Here is a 24,675-nt window from a genome sequence, read left to right as displayed (position 1 = left end):
GACTGGGGTGAAGTCTTACTCTTCTTTGTATCCTTTGCAGTTAGTACCAGGTCTGGCAAATGTTAAGTCTTTAATAGCTGCTAGCCAAATAAATGAACATTTTAACTTTTAAAATGCCCCCATTTTAATAAGAAAAAGAGCTGTTATTTATAAATTTTTTATATTCAAAAATAGAAAAAAGAAAACAAGAGAGTCCCTTGTTTGAACTTGAGAAAGTATCTTAAGTATATATAAAACTCAGGGAATTTCAGTTCCCAAGGTAAAAAATATGGGGAAAACAGTAAGAATTTATTATTTGAATATTAATTAAATGAAAATATCATACACACCTTAAAAGGAAAAAAAGCAAACATTTTTTTAAACAAGCAGAGCACATCACATTTACAAAAAAAAAAATTAATTCGTGATTTCAAGTCATCAAAAGGGAGAAGGCTAACGTACATTAGTAGGACTAAGGAATAGTAGCTGAAATCACAGCAATTTACTAATAACATCAGTAAATCAGTAAAAGCAACTCTTTAAATATAAAACATAAAGGTTAAGAGAATAATTCATCAAGCTTTTTCTCTTTACAGAAATATAAAATCCCCTTAACTCATACTGTTTCTTAGAGTAAGTTAAATTAAGAAAATTATTCGCCATTTTGATTGAAAACATACATGTATCAGAGTTTGGAAGGCATGATAATTATCCACTTCTTGAGCAACATAATTATATGCTCTCAGAATAGCCACTCCAGCATCTTGCATCCCATCAACATCTTCAGAGTCATTAACCACAAAGATTAAACCAATTCTAGGGGAGAGAGGGAAGGGCAAAAAGAAAAAATAGAAACTTTTCTCAAAAATGCGACTGGTTAAAAAGAATGGCATCCCTGTATCCCACTCACATATTGTAACCTCCTCTCCTGAAAACTTCCTCTACTGAAAAGCACAGTTCACACCCTACTCTAACACAGTTGGCAAAGGCATTCATCACTTACAGAACAGAAAAACAGGTTCCCAAAAGTGGCTTAGACTTTTCAACTGTTAAAGCACACTGTTTCCACATGGCCTTTATTGACATGAAGGGTTTTGCTATAGTTTTAGATGAAGATTTTGTTGTTTTTAAGCAAAATTTGGGGGAAGCAAACATTTTCAGAATGTGGAAATATATAAAAAGGGGAGGGTAGATTTTGAAATTAACATAAGCAAGATAATGTAAATGGAAAACCTAAAAATGTTTACTATTATCTGTTGGCAAAAAGCTACAACCAAGGTTAATGTTTATTTATTTTTTTTTAAATATTTTATTTATTTATTTGACAGGCAGAGATCACAAGTAGGCAGAGATGCAGGCAGAGAGAGGGGAAGAAGCAGGTTCCCCTCTGAGCAGAGAGCCCGATGTGGGGCTCAATCTCAGGACCCTGAGATCATGACCTGAGCTGAAGGCAGAGGATTTAACCACTGAGCCACCCAGGCGCCCCAAGGTTAATGTTTATCACACTTAAAAATTTAAATTAAATTAAAAGAACGAACCACAAAAAGATACCATTACACATCTACAAATTGGGCAAAAAAGGGGGGGGAGGAGGGGCAAAAAACTTGCACTGGCCAATACAGAAGTCACTAGCCTACATATTGGAGCAAAACCAATTCAACTGAGAATGGACAGTCTTTTTAACAAATGGTGACGAAACTGGATATCCACAATGTAAAAAAACAAATCTAGGCAGAGACCTTATACCTCTCACGAAAATTAACTCAAAATGGATCATAAACATGAATGTAAAACACAGAACTATAAAATTCCTAGGAAAGGAAACAGAAAATTTAGGTGATCTTGGGCTGGGCAGTGACTTACTAGATCTAACAAGCAAAAATATGATCCATGACCAAAAAAAAAGCATGAGCTAAACTTCACTGAAATTGGGACTTATGCTCTGTGAAAGACACCATTAAGAGAATGACAACAAGCCACAGACTGGCAGAAAACCTGTGAAAAACTGAGAAACACATACATGATAAAGACAGATATCCAAAATATACAAAGAACTCTTAAAACTCAACAAAAAAAGTTTAAAATGGGCAAAAAGTCTGAACTGGTACCTCAGCAACAAGGCACAGAGTTGGCAAATAAGCCAAAAAAAAAAAAATTTTTTTTTTTTAAAAGATGTTCAACATCTTTTAATTAAGGAATTTCAAATTAAAACCACTACACATCTATTAGAATGGCTAAAATCCAAAACACTGACAACACCAAATTCTGGAGAGAACATGGAGCAACAGGAACTCATACTTATTGCTGGTAAGAATCCAAAATACTAGAACCACTTGGAAGACAGTATGGCAATTTCTTACAAAACAAAACACTTACGCCATAAGCTAAAGCAATCGTGCCCCTTGGTATATACCCAAATGAGCTGAAAACTTATGTCCACACAAAAATCTACACACAGATGTTTACAGTAACTTTATTTATAATTGTCCAAACTTGGAAGCAACTAAGATATTTACCAATAGGTACTGGATTTAAAAACAACAACAACAAATACTAGAGTACATCTATATTATGGAATATTATTTGGTGATGAAATGGCCTATCAAGCCTAAAAAGACATAAAATTTTAAAAGCCTACTACTAAATGGAAAAAAAAAGACAATCTAATATATATCTAATCTAATATATATATACATATATATATACCTATATATATAGATAGATAGATAGATAGATATATCTATCACGAGTCTGGAAAGGGCAAAACAATGGAGACAGTACGAAAACCAGTGGTTGACAGCAGTTGAAAGGGAAGGACACACAGGTGGGGGGCGTGGAGGAGAGTGAAATGATCCTGTAGGATTGTGTGATGGTGGAAACATGTCATTACATATTTGTCAAAACCCACAGACTATACAATGCAAACAATGAACCCTAATGTAAACTATGAACTTTAGTTAATAATAATGCATCAATAGGGGTGAATTAACAGTGCTCTAAAAAATACAAAGTCTATTAATTAAAAAAATAAAGAGGTAAAGCCTAAAAATAGAAGAAAATATAAAAAGATACATAACAAACATCATGCTCTCCTGAGGTATGTGGAAAGTATGTTCTATGTAGATGTGGTAGCAAGAGGATTTGTTTATGGATAAAATTTGTGTTTTTTAAAATCACACATAATAGAAATCATATGAGCAGTTTCCAGGCAGAAATGACCTGAGTGCTATTCTTATGAAGACAAAAATAAGAGCTAAGTATCTCCTCACAAAGGAATTCCCCTTTCCACATTTCCGGTTTCTAGAAAAGGCATCAGAGTTTTTCTGTTAGCTAAGCCCCTTCAGACTTCTGTTTCTCTCAGGCCCAGTCTCTCACCAAGTACCACTAGGGAATCTCCCAGATTTGTTCCCTCCTTTCTTCAGCCCCTGTAAACACCCTAGTGTACCATATCAAGCGAAAGAAAGACTAAAACAATAGCCAGTCTGCCTTGGGTCTCTCCACCAACTAGGTGTGCCAACATGCCTCTCAACTGTATGAGTTAAATGTCTTCTCACCTACCTTCACAATGTGAAAACCACATTTTCTCTTCTTGTCCCTCAATGAAATTCAAAAAATATTTCCTTACTGCCCATCCTGAACCATGGGCCAACTTCTGTGTTATTTCCCCTTTCATCAAAATACAGCCCTGGCTGCAATCCTGTAGATTAGTCCTCCATCAAACTAGGGGATATTCGTGTTTTACATGAAAAATTTCACTAAACAAAATCTCTACTTTTCCATCAATAAAAATCCTCTATTTTCTTCAAAGCTTAACTAATACCCAACTGTTCCATGAAGCCTTTGTCACTCCCAAATATGTTAGTTCATAATCTTTTGCTTTCCTGAAATTCTAAAGCACTATGACTAGGACATAACCTAGCATCGGATCATATATTTTCCTTAAAATGTCTGAAAGTATGCACAGTATTTTCTCCAAGAAGGTAGAAATGCAGCTTTAATACTAACCACAGCATTTAGATCAGTCCAGGGTACAGAACATACAATACTTGTTAGCTAGACTTCTTTTCTATTTTCCTGTTTTCTAGGAATTCAACATTATTCAGAATATAAGAGAAAATGGACACCTAGGTAGCTCAGTGGGTTAGGTATCTGCCTTCAGCTCAGGTCAGGATCTCAGGGTTCTGGGATCAAGTTCCACATCAGGCACACTGCTCAGCAGGGAGTCTACTTCTCCTTCTACCCTTCCCCCTTGCTCGTGATCTCTCTCACTCTCTCTCTCAGATAAACAAATAAAATCTTTTTTAAAGTGAGTGAAAATATCTTAGCATGTATTTGTAAAGCATTAAAACATTGTTCTTAAAAAAAAACACAATGAGGGCTGCCAGGGTGGCTCAGTGGGTTGGGCCTCTGCCTTCGGCTCAGGTCATGATCTCAGGATCCTGGGATCGAGTCCCACATCGGGCTCTCTGCTAGGCAGGGAGCTTGCTCCTTTCTCTCTCTCTCTACTTGTGATCTCTCTCTGTCAAATAAATAAAAAAATCTTAAAAAAAAAAAAAAAAAAACACAATGAAAAACCCAGCTGTTCAAGTACGTTGTTGGTAGATTTGGCAATGCAAACAAGACAAAGAGTGCCTGTGACTACAAAAAGCTGCATGTAGGGATGCCTGGGTAGCTCAGTGGGTTAAGCCTCTGCCTTTGGCTCAGGATATGATCTCAGGGTCTTGGGATCAAGCCCGTATTGGGCTCTCTGCTCAGCAGGGAGCCTGCTTCCCCCTCTCTCTCTGCCTACTTATGATCTGTCAAATAAATAAAAATCTTAAAAAAAAAAAAAAAAAGCTGTATGTACATTTACTCCTTGACAGTCTAAAAAAGCTACTGGCAAAGCTCTTTATCTCCAGTGAAAGAAGAAATGGGATTTGTGATGTGGACACTTACCTGGGAAAAGTCCCTTTTACTGGGAAGCAAGCTGAGACCACAATCTATTTTTACATGGCTATTTGTTAATAATTCAATGGTGGTAAGCTTTTATTCATTGAGAATCAAATTTTCTACCCCAAAAGATAGTGCTTCATACTTAAACAAAAGATAAAACTGCCATTAATGATCCAAATATTAATTATACAGTAGTACCAGACTTGCATTTATAAATGACAAAACCTCAGCTAATTAGATATATATCATTCAATCAATACCAGTGTTACCTTAGTGGTATATGATTACTGAGGAACATCTCAGCTGTGTTCATCAACTCTGCTGTGGTCTCATGAGCAGGATCAACTATGAAAACCTGTAAAGGGGAAGGGGGAAGGGAACACATAAAATGAAATTTATTCAAATATCACAGGACCAATAAAAAAAAAAATGTTGTTACTCTTACTACTTGAAGGTAATCTTTTTCTACAACTTTTTTTTTTTTAAGATTTTATGTATTTGACAGAAAGAAACACAGCTAGAGAAGGAACACAAGCAGGGGGAGTGGGAGAGGGAGAAGCAGGCTTCCCACCAAGCAGGGAACCCGATGCAGGATCGTAGGACCCCGGGATCATGACCTGAGCCAAAGGCAGGCACTTTACAACTGAGCCACCAAGGCTCCCCTCTAGCAACTCTTGAACCCCCCAAAGAAGAGTTATACAAACAGCAGTTTCCCTCCTTAATGTTCAAAAGAATGCGGTACACTAAAAGGTGAAGTGATTTCCTCATGATGTTCTGCTAATAACATGGGAACTGTGTTCCAGATTACTAACACCAATAGTTTTATTACACCTAAAAAAGTCCAAGTTTTATGAACTCTTCTACCTTAGAAAACAGAGATTATCTTTTCTGTGTATTCATTTCTAAACATCTCCATATTAAGACTTCATTTAGAACTCAATTTTTAGATCATAATAGCTATCATGTATTAAGGTCTCATGATGTGCTTTAAATACATACATAATCCCATTTAATAAAGTTCAGATATATATCTGAATGAGGGGTGCCTGGATGTCTCAGTTGGTTAAGTCTGTACCTTCAGCTCAGATCATGATCCCAGGGCTCTGGGATCAAGCCCTGCATCAGGCTCCCTGCTCTGCGGAGCCTGCTTCTCCCTCAACCTCTGCCTGCTGCTCTGCCTATTTGTGTGCTCTCTCTGTCAAATAAATAAATAAATAAAATCTTTTAAAAAAATGAAATTCTGGCTGTAAAGGAAAAAAATGGTTTCAAGAGTGTGGTGAGTTCAGAGGACAGTTTCCCTTGCATATTCTGGGGAAGAGACTGAAAAGGAAGAAATGAGAGGGAAAAAGAGGGCCAACTAAAGCAATGAAATAAGAAGTAACAAGTAGGAGCTCACAGAAAGATTTATTTAAATTTTAGAGATTAAGATATTAAAGGAAAAGAGTAGCAGCATATTCATCTTCTGAGTAAAACTATGTTAAAACTAAAATAAGGGGTACCTGGGTTGTGCAATCGGTTAAGTATCTGACTCTTGATTTCAGCTCAGGTTGTGATTTCAGGGTCATAAGATCAAGCCCCATATCAGGCTGCATGCTCAGTGCAGAATCTGCTCAAGATTGTCTCTCCCTCCTTCTCCCTCTGCCCCTCCCCCAACTCTTGCCTGCATGCTCATTCACTGGCATGCTCTCTCTCTAAAATGAACCAATCTTAAAAAACTAAAACAACACTGTATAAACTTTCAGGTTAAGGATAAGGAACATTTCTTTACAAGCTGATGGAGACATTATTGCTACTGTGACATCTCACAGCATTACACATGATCAAGACATTTAAAAACCCTTCAGTTTGAATATGGAAGTAGAAGAAGAACATATTTAGTAGTCATAGTGGTGGGAGAAGCAGCTAGTACAGGAGAGAAATGAATGGTCTAGATATGGCTGAGAGGTAGAGGGGAAGGCAAGGGAGAAATAGAGCTCATCACCAGACAATAAGTAGTTTTACTCACCATGTTATGCAAGTTTTTCCTAATCTGCCGGATAACACCAGGAAAGGTGGGTCGAAGCAATTCTTGTAAACTAGAAGGCCATGAATTGTATCTGCTGTCAACCTCCAAGTTGTTGATCCACTAGGAAAAGAATAGCACACTTTAGTCACTATTAGTGAAATTACCAGAAATAACAGTAAGACTTGAAATGGTTTTAAGAAGAATCACATGGGAAAGACCATTTTCAAAAATACAAAGATAAAATGAGTGACTACAACACAAGCCACAGAACAGAAGATATTTGCAACCTACAAAATCAATAAAGGACTAGTAGCAAGGCTATATGTATAGAAATCTAACATATCAATTAAAAAAGGTTTGCAACATATGAGAAATGAAAATAAGCTATGGATATGAAGAAATTTACAGAGGAAATTCAATAGGGCAATTAACACATGAAAGATGTACTACATCTTCACTAGTAATTTGAGAATTAGAAACTAAAACCACAGTGAAACTTCACACTCATTAAACTGAAAAAAATTTTAAAGTTTGTCATTATCCAAGAATAGGCAAGGGTATAGAGCAATTAGAACTCATCCAAAGTGCCTGGAACAGGCACTTCAGAGAAGAAAACAGTCACTTTAGAAAAGTACTCTAGTTCTTGGTATCCACCCCAAATGAATTCTCACATGTATGCACAAAGAGAGAGGTACAAAAAGATACAGTACTGCAGTACTACTTATAACAGCAAAAAATTGGATACAACTTAATTCCATAAAGGGAGCAGTAAGTAAACAGTATGTAACATTTCTACAAAAAGGGCAAAGTGGCAAAGTCTGTGGATATTACCTTTTCCTATAAACAGAGTATTTCTGGAAAGATACACAAGTAATTGATAGTGCCTGTTACTTTAGGGAGAAAAACTGGTGATAACGTATGGGTATGATGACATACCCTTTTGTATGTCCTGACTTTTAAACTGTGATTGTACAAAAGATCTTTTTTTTTTTTAATAAGCAAAATTAAAACATGACAGGATAAAATAGATCTGTATGGGTCAAACTAGGTGAGTCCTGACAAAATTGTTGAGTAACAAGGAAACTGACGAAGGACACAGCTATGGCATTTTTCAAATTTTCAAAACATACAATAGGAAATAAAGTAATAAAGTAAGGGACAGGAGGAATGCACCTCTACTTCCAAAGAGGAATCATCTGCAGAGAGGAAAGGGGTGAAAGTGAAAGAGGACTTAGACAGAAACATGAGTTTTCTTCCAAGAAAAACAAGATCTGACACAAAATGATTAAATGTTAACATGCACTAAGTATGGTGATGCGCTATACTGTTATTAATTATACTAATCTCTTTACTCTTTGTAATTTTACTTTTGTAATTAAAGATGTTTTGGGGACGCCTGGGTGGCTCAGTTGGTTAAGCAGCTGCCTTCGGCTCAGGTCATGATCCCAGCGTCCTGGGATCGAGTCCCGCATCGGGCTCCTTGCTCCGCAGGGAGCCTGCTTCTCCCTCTGACTCTTCCTTCCACTCTGTCTGCCTGTGCTCGCTCTCACTCACTCTCTCTCTGACAAATAAATAAATAAAATCTTTAAAAAAAAAAAAAAAGATGTTTTTAATAAGAAAAGAAATGACAGAATATCAAAATAACAACTACATTACCTAGGGAGAACACAAATAATGATCATCTACCTTCTATATAATTTTCTTTTGAAAAAAATTCCCTACAATAAATGCAGTACAATAACCAAGAAAAAAAGGACAGGAAGGCCAAGGGTGTGCCAGGTACACCTGTAACACCAATCTTGCTTTGTCCACACAAGGAGATAAAGGCTCAGAGATATCAATACAGCAGATATTAATCTATATAAATTCTTTACATACAAAATAACCAACATTCTTTTAAAGAAGGATACTGGCCAAAAAACATAACACAAAAATCACATAGAACTTGTACGCAACAGAGAAAATACAAACTTAGCACTCTTTTTCCCAAGAGATGCTCAGTCAAATCCTACGGGGATACAAAACTGGAAAAATCATTATCTTAATCACATTAGACATAGTAATTCAAGTTTTTGGAGGATTTAAGAGACAACTTTATTATATATACAGAATCCCAAATAAGCAGCTGTTGTAAATCACTTTATGATGCCAATATAAGGGACAGCAGAAATAACTTACCTCTCACAAAACACAAATGAGAAAACCATGATAAAATGCCTGGCCAGAATGCCCCTTGGACACTCCAACAGAATACCTACTGAAATAGCAGAACTCCGGATGTCTACAGCATAGTCGGCCTCAGAGGGCTGGATGTTCAATTTCAAAACATTATGCAGAGAAAGGCCTTCTATTCCCAGTCTATGCAGACCCTCCATTACACGAGCTTCATTCCTCAATACATCAAACAGACTGGGGGGGGGGGGGGGGGGGATATGGTATTTAGTAGAAAAAGTTTAAAAAAAAAAAACTCACCATGAAAAAATTTTACCAATTCAAACTCAATGCCTTGTTCAAACTAGCAGAGAAATCAAAAAAGGGAGGTCTTACCCTTGTTTCATCTTGTCAAAATATATAGAATGAAGTAGGTAGGACTTTCTTCTTATATATATTTATTAATGTATCTATCAGGTATAAAATTATCTCTAAATATTAACACACAATTTGAGGATGAATAATCCTCAGTGTTTTTTACACTGCATGTTTTAAAAAACACTATGGTAATGTCTCTGTATTATTTCTATATAAATCTACAATTATCTCATAATTAAAAATTTATTTTAAAAAATAACTACATTATATAGATTTAACATAGGTTACAACATCAGTGTCAATCTACAAGGTGCATATATACACAAACACAATAAAAGGTCTGGAAGAATTTATACCCAATGTAAAAGTTTGCTACAGAAGGTAGAAAAGATGAGGAGGAAAAAGAAATAAGAAATAAGAAAATAAGAAATAAGAAGCCAGGATGAAGATTTTACTTTACTTAGTATTTTTATCTGTGTATCACTTAAAACTATTTAAATAATCAATTTGTAAACTCTGAAAAATTAAAGAGATATGAGTATCTTTTTTACTTAAGGAAAATTACAAATCTGGGCAATCTTTTTAAAGCATCCACATCAATTTTACAAACTTTTTACCAGCTCTGAAAAGCAGTAAGAGCTCAATTAAAATAATTAATGTGAAAAATATCTTATTGTGGGAACTGGTTCTTCTAAAGCATCAGCAGTAGCTTTTGTTTTTACTATTACGAAGCCACAGTGTCAACTGTGTCAATCTTAATTCCAAGGACAAAATCTGAATTCTAACCTATCTACCCACCCTCAAAATTCATAAGGCCAATTTAGAACAAGTTAGTCCTGAACCACATTTTAGCAACACAAAAGGATAGATACTTTTTTGGGGGGGTGGGTAAGATTTATTATCCATTTGAGAGAGAAAGGAGAGAGTAAGCAAGGGAGGGACAAAGGGAGAAGGAAAGTGAAACCCAAGCTGATTCCATGTGGGGCTCAATCTCATAACCCTGAAACTACAACTGAGATCATGATCTGAGCAGAAACCAGTAGTCAGCCACCTAGCCAACTGTGCCACCCAAGTGTCCCTAGATATTTAAATAATATATGTAAGATGGAACACGGGATGATGCAGAGGCAGCATTTTAGATAAACTTACTTCACACAGTTTCCAGAAGTAAAAGAACCTGTTCACACTCTCTCTTTTTTATGGATAAGTGGAAAACTATAACTCTAAAAGGGCATCCTCAAAAGACACTTAGACCTTCAATGTCCAAGGCCTTGAATATACATTATGATAACAAATTACAGTATTATCATCTTCATCCCAGTCATCCACTCATGACTCAGGATTCATTATTCACTACACTTGGTAAGCCATTAGGCTTTGCAACACGCCACCTCAAGTAGGACAATCTGAACATACTATAAGGAGCTACCATTATATAACCTTTCCGTGAATAAAAAATATTATCCATACCTGAATATATCCTGTGTATCTAAATCAATATGAAGTCCATTGATGAACAGCGCAGAATCTCCAGGCTGTAATCCTAAAGTTCCCTTGAAATACTAAAATATTAGAAAAAAAAAAATTTTGTTATGGAACAAGGAGAATGTTTAACCAAAATTTCCATGTTTCTGACTCTATTATATGTACAAATGTTGCATCCTCTTATTTATTATAGGAAACCCTAATCCTTAAGATTTCCTTTTATGTACTCCCATAGACCATTCTTAGTATTTACTGCATTGTAATGAAACTGCTAGTTCATATGAAATATACCTCTCCTCCCTTCCTCCTTCCAACTACGATTAATATAACTGTTTCCTATGTCAGGGGAAGGAGAAGGAGGGAGATTGGTTGAATAAGCCAAGTGCTGAGAGTCACTTTTCATAAAAAAGGACTTCTATTACTATTTCCTGGTGGTGATCAGCAGTCACTAACAGCTGTGCCTTCTCGATGAACTCCAGGGATCTAATCTAAAAGGGTTTCAAAACCCCACACCTCCCTTAAACCTTCAAACTAATGCACACTAGGAAATTGAGAAATTGTCCCTGAGGACAGTTCCCATGTGCAACCTAGCTGTCCAAGACCTGGTTTCCAAGGGCCCTTCAAGAGCTGCTCCCTGAGATGGTGACTCCCTGACCCACAGGTGACTGTGCAGTCCCTGCAACCCTTCAGACTTGCCTGACCCATCAGACACACTGCTTCGATGCTATGCTGTAGCTTCTGTTGACTTCTATCTTTCCATTTAATTATTCTTTCCTCCCAAGGAAACTGGGACTACTACTCATATTTCACACCACAGGGAGCTAATCCATACAGCAAAGGGAAGAAACTACTCAGACACTAGCGACAGAACTTAAACCCTTAGTTCTCACAAGGCTGGGAGAAGAAGGACAGGGACTACTGAGCTCCCGTCATTTCCCAATAATCAGCAGACTAAGAGAAGTAAACTTTAAGGTCCAGTATTGCATGGGTAAAGCATAAAACAATGAGGAAGACACAGCTTTTACTTCTTTGCCCTGCAAGGATTAAATTGCAATTAAAATAAGGGAAAAATGGAGAGTTGCATCAATTCAGAATTGGAATTTCTTACATGGGAAAGAAAAAACTCCATGTCCATCCCCTGACCATAAGAAAGACTAATTCTGAGCTGCTAAACTCAACTACTCATACCTATTTAAAGATCTGGGTGCTGGTAACAGAGTAAAGTTCACTCTGTGAAAATTCATCACACAAAAGATTGAGGGTTTGTACACACTTTTGCTTGTGTTGTATACTTTTGTATTTTATACTTTAACAAAATATTTAATAAAAAGGAAAAAAAAACCAAAGAGTCCAGGAAGTACTACAGTCTATATAATTTAATGTTTTGTTCTCTAGTGAGGGAAAGAAGCCATAAAAATCAGATAATATTGGCATTGTTATTGTGGAAATAAAAAAACAAGGTAAATATAAACTATTAATAAGGTTTCTTCAACTTAGTAAATATTTGAGAGAAATTTGTTTTACTTATTCCTCAGACCTATTTAATTAATTAATATCTCATATGTAAAGATTTAAAAACTCTGGGGTAAAGACAGTAGATCAAACTTAAGTTTCCCTTGTGAAACTCTGCTGAAATGTCAGTTTTCTAAAAAGGGACTGTAATAATAAATCCACAACAACAAAGAGAACAAAAATGTAAAAGGAAAATTAATTTTGAGAAGGTAGAAAGAAAATGCATGAGTAGCAACTGTCCAAGAAAGCTGAATGCCAGACCAACAGTGGGAAATGACAATAGAAACCACAAGTTATCCTGTGAAACTCAAAATGCTCAAGAATTGACAGCACAAAAAACACATGTGTGAGGGGGCAATCACTAGGCTAAAAAATTATTTCTGATGAACAGCTTTTTAAAGATAAGAGCCCTCAGACTCCCTTGCTGATTTCATACAGTAAGGTGACTACTGTAATGACACCCTCTACTCCAGAAGAATGAAGTCTCATTCCCTGGGAAGAGTGAAAGAAAGAATCTGGGAACGTGGGAAAATGAAGCACAACTGAGGGCAGGGATCCCATATTGAAAACCGGGAAGAGAGCAAAAATATCCCAAACGTTCTTCCTACTGGGCTTCTACCAGACAAGCAGCCAGACTTCACCCTCCAGGCAGAAGATTTGAAGATCCTTTTCTGGAGGCTTAACAGCACAAGAGCAAAGGTATCAGGATACTGACACTGGGATGAATTAGGAAATGGCCATACCAGGAGAACCTATAGTCAAAAAGTCTCATCCTTAAGGCTTTCCATCAGCTCTTTACTGCCTCATTCTCTTCAATAAGAGCAGTGGATCACAAAGCAAGTAAGGAAAGCCTCTAACATTAAGGACAAGAGACCAAAAAGAAAAGTCAACTTAAGAGGACAAAAAGAAAGTTAACTTAAGAGGAAACAGATGATGCAAGAGAGAAGAAAACATACACATGCATCACTGACAGCTTTAGAAAGATTTAAGAACACCACAAAAAGAAGAATCTAGAAACAATAACCTTTGTTAATTAAAGATTTAAAAGATAAAGGAAAAATACCAACAAAGGAGTTGAAAGTCTTTCCCAGGAAGTTTAAAAATAAAATATAAAAGAATTAGAAAATAGGAAATAATATGTATTTTTTAATTAGAACAAACTGGTGGATAAGGCGCAATACCTTAAAAATGAAGAAGTCCTGGGAAACAAAAGAGAGAAAGCAGAGGGAATGAGGAAAAGAAATAATTCGAGCAAATTTCGCAAAACTATAGTAAATTATTTTCCAGATTTGGAGGGGCCACCATCCACCCAATAGTACAGAGATTTTCTTAAAAGGTACAGCACTGTGAAATATCAGATTACAGGGACAAAGAAAAGATCCTGAATGATTCTGGAAAGAAAAAACAGATCTCATACCAAGGGCTCAGATTTCGCAATAACCACAATAGAAACCAAAATTCCAAGAACCAATTGCCTTCAAACTGTCTCCCTTGACCCGCCGAACTCAGGAATGACATACTGAACTCAGAAACTCCTAAAAGGTTCTGTCAATTTCATCTTTTAGAAACTAAAAAATTGCTGGAACAGAAAAAGAAACGTTTGAGGATAATGGATAACTGTGCAGATGAATCAGAGAGCGCTCTACATCCTCAGCTGCATTACAATGCTAAAGTCCCTGGTTTGGGGAATATTCATCCCAAACCCTAATAAAAGAAGACAACTTACCCCTATTGGAACAGTCCCAGTTTTCTAAATTATTTCCCATGATCTCCCTGTTTATACAAATAAAGATCACCTCTGGAGGCAACCCCACCTGGTATGGTCTCTGTTTGTAACTCACCAAAGAGCAGACCCACTTTGGTCCAGTAATAAAACTTCTAAATGACTTCCAATCTAGAATTCTATACCCAGCCAAGTTAGCAATAAAAAACAGAAATGGAGGAGTGCCTGGGCAGCTCAGTCAGTTAAGCATCTGCCTTCGGCTCAGGTCATAATCCCAGGGTCCTGGTATCAAACCCCGCATCAGGCTCCATGCTTAGTGGGGAGTCTGCTTCTCCCTCTCCCTCTGCCCACCTGCCTACTTGTGTTCTCTATCTCTCAAGTAAATTAATTAATCTTTTTTAAAAAAAAAAAGAATGGGAAATTGATTTCTCACAATTTGAAATTTACCTTGCATGCAACTTTTCTCATGAAGAATGATGTGCTGCACCAAAATAAGGGAGTAAAACAAAACAAAACAAAAAAAAGAAGCCTTGGTATCCAAGAATAGGAGATCCAACAAGAGATTAAAGCAAGGTCCCAGGATAACTGGAATGTCCTAGACATAAAGAACCACCAGACCACAGTGGAGCAGAACAAAAATTGATAAAATCACAACATAAATATACACAAATTGGAGAGTACCAATATGGAGTAATGGCAGACATCGGGGTGAGGGGCAGTGAAAGAAAGTTAAACTTCATCCTTGTAATGGAGGCCAAGATATAAGGTTTGAAACTGGAAAACACGGTACCATCTCAAACTCGCTAGAAATATGGGGATAAATATCAAAACAATTAGCTAAGTGTTCAAAGCAGATACTTCTGGTAAGGGGTACAAAAGAGGAAGTAAGTCATGTTAGGAGGATACTGTTTATCTAAACAAAGTGGTGGCACCATCTGATTTTTTTATTTTTTAATTTTTATTTATCTATTTGACAGAGATCACAAGTAGCAGAGAGGCAGACAGAGAGAGAGGAGGAAGCAGACTCCCTGCCGAGCAGAGAGTCCAATGTGGGGCTCAATCCCAGGACCCTGGGATCATGAGCTAAAGGCAGAGGCTTTAACCCACTGAGCCACCTAAGCACCCTACCATCTGATTTTTTAAAGATTTCATTTATTTATTTGAGAGAGAAGGAGAGAGAGAGAAAGAGAGAGAGAGAGAGACAGTGCCCATGAATAAGCAAGAGAGAGTGGGGAGAGGAGCACAGGAAAAGAGAGGGACAAGTAGACTCCACATTGAGTGCAGAGCCTGACACAGGGCTTAATCCCAGAACCACTAAATCATGACCTGAGCTGAAATCAAGAGTCAGACACCTAACCAACTGAGCTACCCAGGCATCCCTGATGTTTGAATTCTATTCATATTCAACTTTGATTAAAAATTTAAAATATTTTAAAAGATTATAGAAATAAAACACCACCACCTTTACTAAAAGGAGAGTACAACTATTAATGTCATTGATGTAACTCAGATTTCCTCATCTTTAAAGATGCAATACTAAACAGAAAGGAAAATAGTGATTTTCCACTGGGTAATACCTTCTGATTTTCTTCTACTTCAGTTCTAAGTTCCGAATTCACTGCTGTTTTTGTTATTGCTCTAAAGAAATAAAAATGTTATTAGTGTTTAGTTAAACATTTGATATAAATGTCTTTAATTTCCCTATAATTACATAGGAAACAACACATTGCTCAATACATTAAAAAAAGTAAATAGGAAAAAAAACCTTCACCTTCACAAATAATTAAATGCATTTCTCCATACAGGTGTATGTACATTTTCATTATTACAAGATATGATACCACAGAAAAATAGCAGTAGTAACAGCATTTTAAAGCAAGTGCAGTTATCCCCAGGATCTTAAGTTAAATATATGTAACTCTATTCCTATATATGATCTTTACTGTGCACAGGCTAAAGGCCAATGTTAAATTAAGATGACAGACTGCTCATCCTATTTGAGCACTTTTGGTGGAGGTGTAATCCTAAATGTATATCTTCAATAGCATGCTGAACTAAATGACAATGTATTATATGATTTTTAAGTCCTGTCTAAGAAATGTTTTCCAAGACTAATTAAATAAACAAACTTATTTATAAAATATCTCACATCAGAAACCAAAACACCTTTGTTCAGTTACTCGAGAAAAACCACTAGCAACGATTTAAGTCATTAGTCTCTAAAAATTTGGATTTTTAAAATTATTTATTTAGAAGATATGGAGGACGATTATACAACTCAAAGCAATAACAAAAAAAGATGGATTCAAAATCTTATTGTGTCATCATGAATAAATCAGCCTCTAGAACTCATTTTCCTCATCACGTTTGAATAAGATGATGTCTATGAAATTCTTCAGTAACAAAAACATTACAGTCCATGCCAGACCCTAGATTAGTTATAACTGCATACATGAGATCTTGTTAACTCATCCAATCCTGACAGGTAGATATCATTATTTCAATTTAACTGCTGAGGAAGTAAGGTAAAGAGAGGTCACTGATTTGCAAACATCATTCAACTAGCAAATGGCAGAGCCAAGGACACAAGCTAGATGGGTCTTTCCAATCACACATCTTTGCCATCTTCCCAAAAAGACAACATCATTAGCAGTATGGTACTGGTAGTAAAACACTAATTTTCTAAGCATTTTCATATTTTACTTGCCTCATTTTTCATGGAAACATGAAGATAATTAGGTATATGCCAAAGAGAAGAATATGTCAGAGCCTTACTCTTTATTACCTGGCTTTGGTGGGAAAATTTTGACTAAGATCCTTCATAACTACCAAAGCTAATTCAATAGGAGCAGCCAAGATTCGGGCAGCAGTCTGGAAACTGAGATCTGCAACAAGGTCAGATACAATTTAAAGTGCATTAATCTAATGCAAAGAGAAATAAGAAAAAAACATATTCTTTTCTCACAATTTTCTTGGTAACTGAGAATGCTTGAGAATGCAACCATTTCAGAGAGTGCCTACGGTGTAATTTCAGGTTTTATTCACTTCATAGGTCCCCAGAATATTTACTGTTGTCATTCCTTGCTATATTTGCATAGAACACTAAAGCATATACTAAAACATTTACATTTAGCAGAGGAGAAATCCATCTTGAATCCTTTTCTTTTTTCTGAATATACAATATACCACAAAATATAACAAAAGACTTCAGTAAATTATGTTTAAAATAAAAAAAAAAATGTGATAACTAGATCATTGGACCAGAAAAGCAAAAATATATCCTGCCATGTTAATATGTCTTTAACATTCGACAGATACACTGTTCAAGAAATGTATACATAAAGAAACATACAAAGACAAACATGTATGTACTATTACAAACTTACGAATCTGCTTACATAGATAAAGATATGGTACTTATTCTAAATAGTGTTATCTGTCTCCCAAAGAACTTCCTCTCTTTTCTGATTAATCATAATTAATCACTCTATCTTGAAAATCTGTGGCACCCTCAAAATCTGGTGAATAAATAATATTAGTTTCAAATTCTACATTTTTAATACTATAAAATGTAGTCAAAAAGTAGGCCAGTGATTCCTCTTCATGTTTATTACCTTGCAATTGCCAAACTTTTAAAGGTGCCATTTCATTGGTGCTTTCTACAAGATGTTTTCTGAGTTCTTTCAACTGCCCCTTCAGGTCAGGGTGCAGGTCTCTGAAAGAAACATAAAATCAGTCTTATTAATGTGCCTTCCCTTTCTCAAAGCACAATTAGCTGTTGGCTCCAATATTTCACCTTAGCAAGAAGAAAATTCCTACAATATAGGCAAAATTTAAAGCACAATTATTTTTCTTATAAATAAGCTAATATAGGGGCATCTGGGTGGCTCAGTTAAGTGTCTGCATTCAGCTCAGGTCACAAACTCAGGATCCTGAAATCGAGCCCCGGATCTGAGCTCTACATCAGGCTCCCTGAACAATGGGAAGTCTACTCCCTCTGCCCCTCGCCCTACTCATGTTCTCTCTCTCAAATAAATAAAATCTTAAGAAAAAAAGAAAGCTAACATAGAAAATTACAATTTTAAAAACCACAAAATTTACAGATTAAAAAAATGAATCACTATAACAGTGATTCTCTGTGTTGGGGATGGGGATTAGGACTAAGAGTGGGGACAAAGGGGCCCCCAACTCTACCTGTAGTGTTTACCCTTGTTTCTTTCTTTCTTTCTTTCTTTCTTTCTTTTTTTTTAGGTAAAAGGAGGTGTATTTTGGAAAAAATCTTGATAAATAGTTCTTTGGAACCGAAAAGAAAGTATGATTACAACCATCAATTCTGGGTGTTAAGTACATGGGTATGTTCTATTATTTTCCATACTTTACTGATCTTTTTTAGCTTCTCAAAATAAAATGGAAATATATCACTGTCAGTCCCAAAATGGATTTCTTTCAGCTACATGCTCATAAACCCTTTAATCACATGAATAATACAACTTAAGCTAACCAAGATTATTGGGTTTCCTTCAGTTTTATCTTGAAATATAGTACATTCTATTTAAAGCTAGTAAAACAGAAGATATGGATATTATCATTTAGATCAGACAACAGATGGCTGGTAGAGTAATTCTGTTCTTCTAAATGCCAGAAAGTCAATATTTCTTAAATGCCACATACAGAAAGTAAAATATTTACTCAGATTCTTCACCTTCCAACCAATCCATTTCCAATCAGTTACTACAAACTCTTCATGGTAAAAATATCAGAAAATGGTCCCATTACTTTAGATAGCTAAATAACTATTCTAAATGGTCACAAAAGAAAATGTCTTCAATACTCTACATACCAACTTTGTGCTCTAAATACATATAATCATAATGCTATCCACAAAATGCTATCCATAAAGCAAACAAAAAAATATGAATATGAAGAGATTCTGGATATCAGGAATTAATAAAAACCAATAAAAATGGAATCTGACTGCATACTAATGAGGCCCAAACTGATATTAAACACAAAGAAACATGCATATGCATAGGATGAAGTGAACATGTACACAGAAATTCAACATGAACTGAGTCATCTCTGCTAAACTATCGTCTGATTAAGTCATTTCACTGGACCAAATGTTAAAGCTCAACTACATGAAACTGGGCCTATATATATTTCTTCAGGATCCATTCTTTTACCCCTCCCCCCCAAAAAAATGCCCAAATGAACAAAAACCAAAAAAACCTCACTGTAGCTGTCCTAATTAAGATAGCCAGATAAAGCAGAATTCAGGGCTCTAAACAGTTTTCAAGGTGTAACAGAAATAATTATTCTAGACTGTAAACAATTACCAAGGCATAATAGAAATAACTAACAACATTTCAAATAACAACTAAGAAGAATTTTCAGCTATAAATTTCTATGATCCTTTCATAAAATGGCTATCAATTTTTTTTAAGAAAACATCTTTTATCCTCTTTCACATAAAGGAAAGTCTAATATATTTCAACTGTATGTACCTTTTTTGCATTGTTTCAGGCTATGCTTAGCTTAAACAGCTAGGATCTCTCTCACTTAAAATATTTCTTATTTTCTTGGGAAAAATTGAGTGAAACAATTATGTTCCTTATGTCAATCAGTCAATCAAAAACTGGCATGTAACTTTATGTCATCAACTGCAAGGCCCAGAAAAGGAGATCAACTAAAGTCATAGGCAGGCCACCTTAATATCATTTAATAATAATGTGCTTCAGATGCCTGGAGATCATACACTATACAGTAAGTGAAGTGGTAACAGCTTCGTATCAGATTACATATATAAAGTAATACTGAGAGATCTGTAATCAGACAGTAATGAGAAAGATGATGCTTATAAGGGGAGGAAGCCTGGAGCTTTAAGAGAATAAAGGCATTCCCAAAATAATATGCCATACCTTAATTTTCCAAAGAGGAATCCCTGAACTTCATCAATGGGATCATTTTCACCAATCACTGTGGTGTTTACCTCAGTTCCTATAAAGCACAAGCAAATACATATCTAACTGTTTAGAAGGGAAATTAAAATGTTATTAACCTCATAAACTTTGAATAATGTAAAGCAAATTAGAAACACTTGAAATTATAATACCATTTAAAATACTGAATACCTCAATGAATATTTTACAGGCTATTTTTCAAACAAACAAACAGAATGTGTTTTTTAATGTATCTTGTGTTCTGGATAAAGTAAAAATGGATTTCCTCCTTACCTTTTGGAAAATTTTGTATGTTAAGAAGCTCAAAATTAATACCTTTAAAATACCTTTTAAAACAGTGGATTTTTCAGTATCAAAATTCTAAGGAATTTGCAATTAGGCAACATAATCCTAGATGTAATTATTGAGAGCAGAATGATGAAGTACTAAACTATCCTCCATTTACTCAAACCAATCATTTTTATCTTTAAAATGAGTGCACAAGGAAGAAATACGCTACACATAAAACTTGTGGTTCAGGGCACCTGAGTGGCTCAATTATCTGTCTTTGGCTCAGGTCATGATCCCAGGGTCCTGGGATAGAGCCCCATGTCTAGCTCCCTGTTTGCTTCTTCCTCTCCCTTGCCCCTTCCTCTGCTCATATTCTCTCTCTTTCTCAAATAAAATCTTAAAAAAAAAAAAAAAAAAAAAACTTGTGGTTGCAATAATGAAATCACAACTCTAGAGTGGCACAACAGGAAATATATTAAAAAAAAAAAAAATCAACTATTCCAAATACAGAAAATAATAAAAAACACAAAACTGTTCATTAAGTATAAGAGAGTTTTAAGATTTTACATTGTGTCACAAATCAATGGCTATTTGTGAAATACATTATATATATATAATATCAATAACAACTGCTACAATTATTGAACTTCCTGTGCAAAAACACTGCGCTACCTTCTTATACATCTTATTTTCTCCTCACAAATACTTTAGGAAGCATATAACATTATCTACACTTTACAAAGAAAAAATTTAGGAGCTACAGAATTCACTTAACATCACTCAACTCAGAGGTAACAGAACCAAAACTCAAACATAGTGTTCATCACACTCCTAAATCTATTATTTTACATTAAGGAAACAAATTCCCTTTCACTCACATTTAAAAAAAAAACACTGGTCTTAATTTACAAATTCACCTTTCACCTGAGTATCATCCTTGGCCTTGTATTCAGTGCTCTTAATCGCCAACTCCACACCATAGCCAGAGAGGTAAACAGGCTCCTTCCTGGGATTCTGCAAGCAGAGTAAGTATTCCACCATTACTATCTGGTTCTTTATACATGTCACAGTGTACAAGACATGAGGATATTAATGTCACATCGCCATCGTCTAGGATTATACACTCAAAATATACTTAAACTTCCATGGGAATTTCAGCCTCCTTTAGATTGTGTATCCTACCACAAGCAGGGGAAGTATGCTTGTACCACAAGTAGGGGAATGGGAATTCCAAAACCAGATGAGGGGATAGCTGACAGGGCAAAAGCAGCAAAACCATGTGAAGAAATGGAGAAAAAAAAAAGGAAGTTCCAGAACCTACACACACAGCAGGGTTGAAAACTGATGAGGTTTCAAACCCAAAAGTACTTTGTTGGAACCATGTCTGTTATGTGTTTTTTTTGTTTTGTTTTTTGGGTTTTTTTTTGTTATGTGTTCATTTTTAATTGAATTTAAAAGTCTTCAGGTAGGGTTTGGGATAACCAACTGCCACAGGCTTACCTCATTGAGGATGGTACTTTAGATATTTTAATCTTAAGTAACAGCAATAAAGCCTAGAAAGCAGAGGAGGAAGGAGAGCAGTTGCCAAAAACTGGATATTAAAAAAAAAAACGGTTTCTGTACATACACATTTTCATTTAAAAGTTTTATTTTACATGTATGGACTTACCTCAATTTTACTGAGCTTATTATGACACAGAAACTTTAAAGGCTGGTATGTTTACATATAGATCTTAAATGTTAAATGTGACAGAAGATTTTAAAAACAATTTTAAGGGATGCCTGGGTGGCTCAGTTGGTTAAGCGGCTGCCACCTTCAGCTCAGGTCATGATCCCAGCATCCTGGGATCAAGTCCCACATCGGGCTCCTTGCTCGGCAGGGAGGCTGCTTCTCTCTCTGCCTCTGCCTGCCACTCTGTCTGCCTATGCTTGCTCTCTCGCTCTCTCGCTCTCTCTCTGACAAATAAATAAATAAAATCTTAAAAAAAAAAATTTTTTTTAATCAATTCTGCTTGCTTTTATTTCTTTAGAAATCTTTCCTTTTCCATCAAATGAAAACATTCCAAAATGAGAAAAAAAAAAAAAAGGTTTGAAGGAACAATATTCAAGAATCAGTTTCAAAAAAAAGAAATCCGTTTCACAGTATCCTGATTACCTTAAATCTAGAATATATAATTTACATGGTTCATTTTTAAGTAGGATGTAAACTTTAAGCCATTTTTTAAGCATAATTGTTTTATATTTCTTCAGAAAGGCAAGCAAAATACCTCCTGTGTACAAATAACAGATATGATGAAAAGTAGTTCAAATAATTTTATAAAGGGAGGATATTATTAGCTTATGTGCTAAGGTCATGTTGGGAAAATTTAACATTTATAAAAATTCTAAAATAAATCAATACTCACAAGTATATAATGTCTGAATACATAATTGATTTTGCCTGCATTGCTTTTTGACACAAGCTGGAGGTGGAAATTATAAAATTCCTCATAACCAATCTCAGAGTAGAAAATCACCACTGGGCTTTCAGGATTAGATGAGGGGTATCTGTGATCTCCTTTGAACAATAAAGGTTTGGGCCTGAAAATAAATATTAAAAGCTTACACTTTTTTTCAGTTTTTATTTCAATTCCACTTAGTTAACATACAGTGTTATATTAATTTGAGGTATACAATATAGTGATTCAACACATCCATACAACAACTGGTGCTCATCCCAAGTTCACCCATCCTCCTACCCCCCTTAAAATTTCAAACTTAAAAACGTTCTTAAACATTGGGTGCCTGAGTGGCTCTGTCAGTTAAGCAGCTGCCTTAGGCTCAGGTCATGATCCCAGGGTCCTGGGATCAAGACCCGTGTCAGGGTCCCTGCTCAGCAGGAGAGTCTGCTTCTCCCTCTCCCTCTGCCCTGCTTGTGCTCTGTCTCTCTCAAATAAATAAATAAAATCTTTTTAAAAAAAAGTTCTTAAACATTAAAAACAGTACAAGATGTAGCTATAGCAGCAATAATTTATGTAAAGATTTTAAGCATCTTAATACAAAGAATATCAAAATCTGAAACAGTTTGCAGTTAGTAAGAATACTGTCAGATATGAATCTTACTTAATTCATGACTAAAAATAATAAAAGTACATTATATAAATACCAACTATAAAACTGCTGACTTTGATTAATAATTGTTACCAATTCTTAAAGAAAGATGAAAGCCAAAAAGAGGAAACCTATCCACATCTCACAACATTAAGACTTTAGTAAAGTTTTTCTCCTATATAAATAAATTATTCATTTAAAAAAAAAAAAAAAAAAAGATTTTTATCTACTTTTGAAAGAGAAAGAGAATGTGAGCAGGGAGAGGGACAGAGAGAGAGGGAGAAAGCATCTCAAGCAGACCACACACTGAGCACAGTGCCTGACACAGAGCTCAATCCCAGAACCCTGAGATCAGGACCTGAACTTAAATCAAGAGTCAGAGGCTTAAGTGACGCCACCCAGGCACCCCTAAATAGATTATCCTTTCACCTGGAAACATAAGTACAAATAATGTGAAAAGACAGGATGACTTTAAGCATATAACTTGTCAACCACAGAAACTCCCTCCTCTATTATTTTTACTACTATGATCTTCCTACTAAATGATTTAACATTTAAGTTTTCCTCCTGAATTTTAAAACTTCACTGTCAAAAAAAATTCCCTAATAATGCCATCAAGATACTAATAGATCTTGGGGGCCTCGATGGCTCAGTCAGTTGGGTGTTAAACTCTTGGTTTCTGCTCAGGTTGTGATCTCGGGGTTATAAGATTAAGTCCCACATTGAACATGGAGCCTGCTGGGGGTTTTCTCTCTCCCTGTGTCCTTCCGAACTCGCTCACTCTCTCAAAAAACAAAAACAAATGAAAACAAAACAAAACAAAAAAACCTATGGGACATTCTTACATAGTTATCTTGCATGTGTTAAAAATAATAAGGTACACCTACATATACTAATGGGAAGAAACCTCCTATAAAAATAAACCTACATACCTGTATAAATTTATAACCACAGGGAAAAAAGTCTAAAACAATATGACAAACAATTAAAAATAGTTACCATCTCAGAAGAGGAGACACCATCGCTCTTTTCTTTATGAAGGCCTACAATATTGTTTTAACAAGTTAAGGAAAGAGGGTTTTTTGTTTTATTTTAGAAAAAAAAATTTTTTAAGATTTTATTTATTTATTTGGCAGACAGAGATCACAAGTAGGCAGAGAGGCAGACAGAGAGAGATGGGGAAGCAGGCT

At 35.5% G+C, this 24,675-nt stretch overlaps 1 protein-coding gene across 2 annotated transcripts in view; it reads right to left on the bottom strand.

Annotated features, from left to right (window-relative positions):
* Positions 1-24,675, bottom strand: part of UGGT1 (UDP-glucose glycoprotein glucosyltransferase 1) — a 127,608-nt gene that overhangs the window by 75,952 nt on the left and 26,981 nt on the right. For both annotated transcript variants that reach the window (XM_059166539.1, XM_059166540.1), the window contains exons 6-16: positions 22,801-22,975; positions 21,313-21,409; positions 20,084-20,162; positions 17,780-17,880; positions 16,951-17,050; positions 15,743-15,803; positions 10,916-11,007; positions 9,175-9,325; positions 6,917-7,036; positions 5,181-5,266; positions 660-795 (exon numbers count right to left, since the gene is read on the bottom strand). In XM_059166539.1, coding sequence (XP_059022522.1) covers positions 660-795; positions 5,181-5,266; positions 6,917-7,036; positions 9,175-9,325; positions 10,916-11,007; positions 15,743-15,803; positions 16,951-17,050; positions 17,780-17,880; positions 20,084-20,162; positions 21,313-21,409; positions 22,801-22,975 — 1,198 coding nt within the window. The remainder of the gene's footprint in view (positions 1-659; positions 796-5,180; positions 5,267-6,916; positions 7,037-9,174; positions 9,326-10,915; positions 11,008-15,742; positions 15,804-16,950; positions 17,051-17,779; positions 17,881-20,083; positions 20,163-21,312; positions 21,410-22,800; positions 22,976-24,675) is intronic.

Source organism: Mustela lutreola, chromosome 3 (assembly GCF_030435805.1).
Source record: "Mustela lutreola isolate mMusLut2 chromosome 3, mMusLut2.pri, whole genome shotgun sequence".
NCBI lineage: Eukaryota > Metazoa > Chordata > Mammalia > Carnivora > Mustelidae > Mustela > Mustela lutreola.
Note: the sequence above shows the minus strand (reverse complement) of the source record. Positions and strands in the feature narration are given on the sequence as shown.